This window comes from Teleopsis dalmanni, unplaced genomic scaffold (assembly GCF_002237135.1).
Source record: "Teleopsis dalmanni isolate 2A unplaced genomic scaffold, ASM223713v2 unscaffolded_contig_3399, whole genome shotgun sequence".
Classification (NCBI taxonomy): Eukaryota; Metazoa; Arthropoda; class Insecta; order Diptera; family Diopsidae; genus Teleopsis; species Teleopsis dalmanni.
The window spans coordinates 864-5,053 of record NW_024034781.1 but is presented as its reverse complement, the minus strand read 5'-3'; the positions used below and the strand labels follow the sequence as shown (position 1 = coordinate 5,053).

General features: G+C 29.7%; 1 protein-coding gene across 1 annotated transcript; it reads left to right on the top strand.

Annotated features, from left to right (window-relative positions):
* Nucleotides 1-727: 727 nt before the first annotated feature.
* On the top strand, nt 728-3,950 carry LOC119665068 (the record flags this gene model as incomplete). Its single annotated transcript, XM_038074387.1, has 2 exons — nt 728-1,073; nt 2,845-3,950. Coding segments are annotated over 2 exons (1,323 nt in total), but the record flags the coding sequence as incomplete, so codon positions are not given.
* Nucleotides 3,951-4,190: the final 240 nt, after the last annotated feature.

The window sequence follows — 4,190 nt, the reverse complement described above, 5'->3', positions numbered from 1 at the left end:
TGTTCGCCGTTAATGGTCGTCGTGAGTCTTAGAATATAATATCAATAAAGGATATATTAAATCATATATAGTTTGCCTAGTTCTTATTAAGTATGGTTCATATAAATTTAAAATTAAATCATAAATTTAAACATTTTCGATAGTAAAATTTGTAAATAAGTGTACTTGCGCATTTTTTTCTTCCTATTTGTATATATATATGATTTTTAATAAAAATATTAGTTCTCAATAAATACTATTTTCAATTATATATAACATTTTAAAAATTAAAAAATCGTGAATATCGAAATAAATTAAAAATAAATACTTTTATACTAAAGAGATATAATAAAATATATTTTTGACAATAATTGTTTGAGAACTGATCCAATAAATAATACTAACTTGCTTATTGACTATTTTAACGCACTTTCTAACACATTTCTTTAATCACTATAATTAAATTAATTTATTGTATATTTGTTTTATTTATTAAAGTATTTTAATGCATAAAGGTGGATAACACAATTTGAATTTCGTTAACAACTGTGGCACATCTACCATATATAATATACTATATATTTTTATATATTATCTCGAAATGAAATTTTTTTTAATTTGTATGCACTCTTTTAATTAAAGCACATATTTTTTTACTGTATACTGCATGCACAATACATAAACATTAATACTCTTACATACATACAATATATATATTCATAAATAATCAGCACATATGCATATATAGCAAAGATTCTTAAGCATTTTATATTTTCTTGAAAAAATACAGACACCTGCCAGTGGTTATCCGGGTGCCATAGATGATCTTATATTCTCTGGAGCCGGTTCTGGTTGTCGTGGCGATGATGAAGATGAATGTACACCACCATTTGAATCGGGCAGTGGTGATGATCTGATAACTCCAGTTTATGTGCCACCTACCAAACAGACTACAACCTCACAAAATGTCAGTACTGATAAGAATAATAATGGCACCGAGCGGGCTTGTGATGACGAGGATTGTGTACATGGATCTGGAGACTACGGTGAGACAACTGAACAATTTACATCCACCAGTACAGCGAAGATAATAGGTAAGTTCGAAAACTAATAATTTTCAAAACGTCAGTGTTGTCATTTCATTGGCACGTCACTCATAACAATTGGTTTGTATTTTTAGTAAATTCTTTTTTAAATTATTAGCTGATATATATATATATTTAAAAAAATTTTAATAGATTTTTTTTATTTTATGAATATATATTTATTTTTTTTTTCGATATTTTACAATGTTTTTTTTAATAATTTATTTAAATTTGTTTTAAATAAAAGCTGAGTGGTTGAGGTTCTATATATGCTAAATATATGAAAAAAATGTAGAAGTATAGACAATTAGTCATATTTTTGATTATATATACTTTACATATGTAAGCATTAATCAAATTTCTTCAAGATTCATTTTCCCTAATACAAAAATTAAAATATATTTTTTTGCAAAAAATATACATAGTAGCTCTCTGATTTCATATAACTACATACACATATATTCCTATCTGAGGTTCCATCCTCTAACTAGCATGATAGTATACCTATTTCAAGTCACATTACTATGGTTCTTCAAGAGCCTGTGCTCATAGTTTTTCATTATCAGAGTATTATCTATAAATACGAACATATCAGTTTAATTTTAATGGCTCCTACTCCACTTGGAGTTACGTATTTATCACGCATATAATAAGGCAATTTAAAATAAATAGTATTCAGTTCTTCTATTTCAATATATCAGCCATATATAATATTTCCGTAATATAGTTGAATTTTATTATTATATACACTTATTACTACAAGCATACCTGTTACAGTCAGTATCTATAATAAACTGTTCCTCATTTTTAGTTGTTGTACATTAAAATAAAAATTTATTTTTTATACTTTCCCAGCTTTTTTATATGCCAAATATCTATTATATATAATATATTACATCTTGCGTTTGCTATTCATAGTTGAATTTAGAGCAGGTTGTCCTTGCGTTTTTATTATTAAAACCTGCCTATGGCTAAGTCGATACTTTAACTTGTGTATTCACCACATTACATTGAAACAACCTTCGTAATCATAAACATGTCCACGCCCATGGCCACTTCTAAACCAGTTTGTATTATGTTGCCATTATCTCTTTCAGAAAATGAACTCTTCATATTTCTGACTGTGCTCGCGCAATGGAAACTTATGTTCCATATAATGAATTTGTAGAAATCCACAGTGTTACAAAAAGAGAGAAAAAGAAAGAAAGAAAGAGAGAGAGAGAGAGAGAGAAAGAACTACAGGCAGCAGCAAATACAATGTAGAAAAGAGACTAAGACTCTGATATGAATCGAAATTGAATAGTTTAGAACTCAATGTACATATATATATTTTGCTAGCACCGATGTGTATGTGTGTTCCTCGATTATTGTGTGTAATAAGAATAAAGTACAATATATCAAATATTATATATCTAATAACAAAAATATGCAATGTAAATACTACAATATATAATGTTAATGTTTTTATGTTAATTTTTGATTTATTTTTATTAAAAAACTAATTACCTTCACAGGTATTGTACAGTTTATTGTGTATTCGTTAATTTGTGTTCACGTACAAAATTCAATAAAATTAATTAAATAAAAAATTTTAAAAATATTAAATGTGATAATATCAATTATTCTATTATTCTATATTGATTTCTTATTAATTAATGAACTTTCAATCACTCAAATGTTTTGTATTACGTTATAATCATGAATGAAAATTCCTTTTTTGCTATAGGAATTCTTTTTTATTATCAACTCAATCACTAATTACTTTGTTATGGTATTTCAGAAACCAATAATGAAATTATATCAACTACTGATGGTTCATCAAGACGTACTGAAGTTGCTGTTACTACAGAGCAACAACACACCACTAGCACTGCTGTTGCCAAAACAGAGTTGCAAACAAACACACCACGAGAGATAGCTACCACAACTAGCGGCACCATATATTCGCCACGTCAAACAACAACACAATTTTCCCCACCCACAACAACCACTCAACGTATAACAACAACCACAACTACAACAACTACAACCACACAAGCAACACCACCACCAGAAATACGTTCTACTGTCACAGAGCATGATACGACCACTTACGATATAGTACATGTTTTCAGTGGTGGAAACGGTGACAAGCATGGTGAAGATGAAAATTTAAATATTTATAATGGTGAACACACTTTGACACCGGATGAACGCCCACTACCGCCAGCTATACCACCATATGAACCAGAATCTGGTGTGCCACCGTATTATCCAGCCATACCGCCACCTCAACCACCATATGGCAATAATAATTATCGGCCAAAGGGTAAAGGTGGTCGCATTAACTCGATTGAAGAAGAACGTACTGCCATGATTATTGGAATTGTAGCTGGTATTTTAATAGCAGTCGTATTAGTTTTCATACTGGTGTTCTGGTTGAAATCTTATGGTGATCGTGGTTACAAACCAGAGAGTGAAAAAGCTACTGCATACGGTTCACACAATCCAAATGCAGCATTGCTGGGTTCTACTGGTTCAAAAGGTTCCTATCCACGTCAGAGTCATCATCAGCAGTCATCTCAACAATCACTGACCAATGGGCATAATATGGGTAGTAGTGGTGGTAACGGTAGCATGATGGGTAACATGGGCTATGGTGGTATGGGTACTAGTATGGCTGTTGGGAACGTAGATGGTCGACCACAAATGGCTGGTTTAGTGCAACCAAAGCCAAAGAAACGAGATTCAAAAGATGTCAAGGAGTGGTATGTGTAAATTGTAGATTTGACCGCTATATATAGGTCATGTACTATGTACTCTTAAACAAATAAGTCAAATTAGCAATAATTAAAAGTAAAGGATATGCAAATACTCGAGTTACATTTTAGGACAAATAACAGATATAGACAAATAGTTTTATTTAAAAAAACAAAAACAAATACAATAAAAAAATAATAAAATTATATAAATTATTATAACAAATATTTAATGTACAAACTAATACCAGTAAAATTCATTGTTTAATATTATTATTTTGAGAAACTTGATAATAAATAGCGGCAAGTTAACAGTTTCTTTGTGAAGTTGTATGTTGAATTGAGAGTTAAGAGTAATAACGAAAGTATGTTAGGTGGATAATATCGT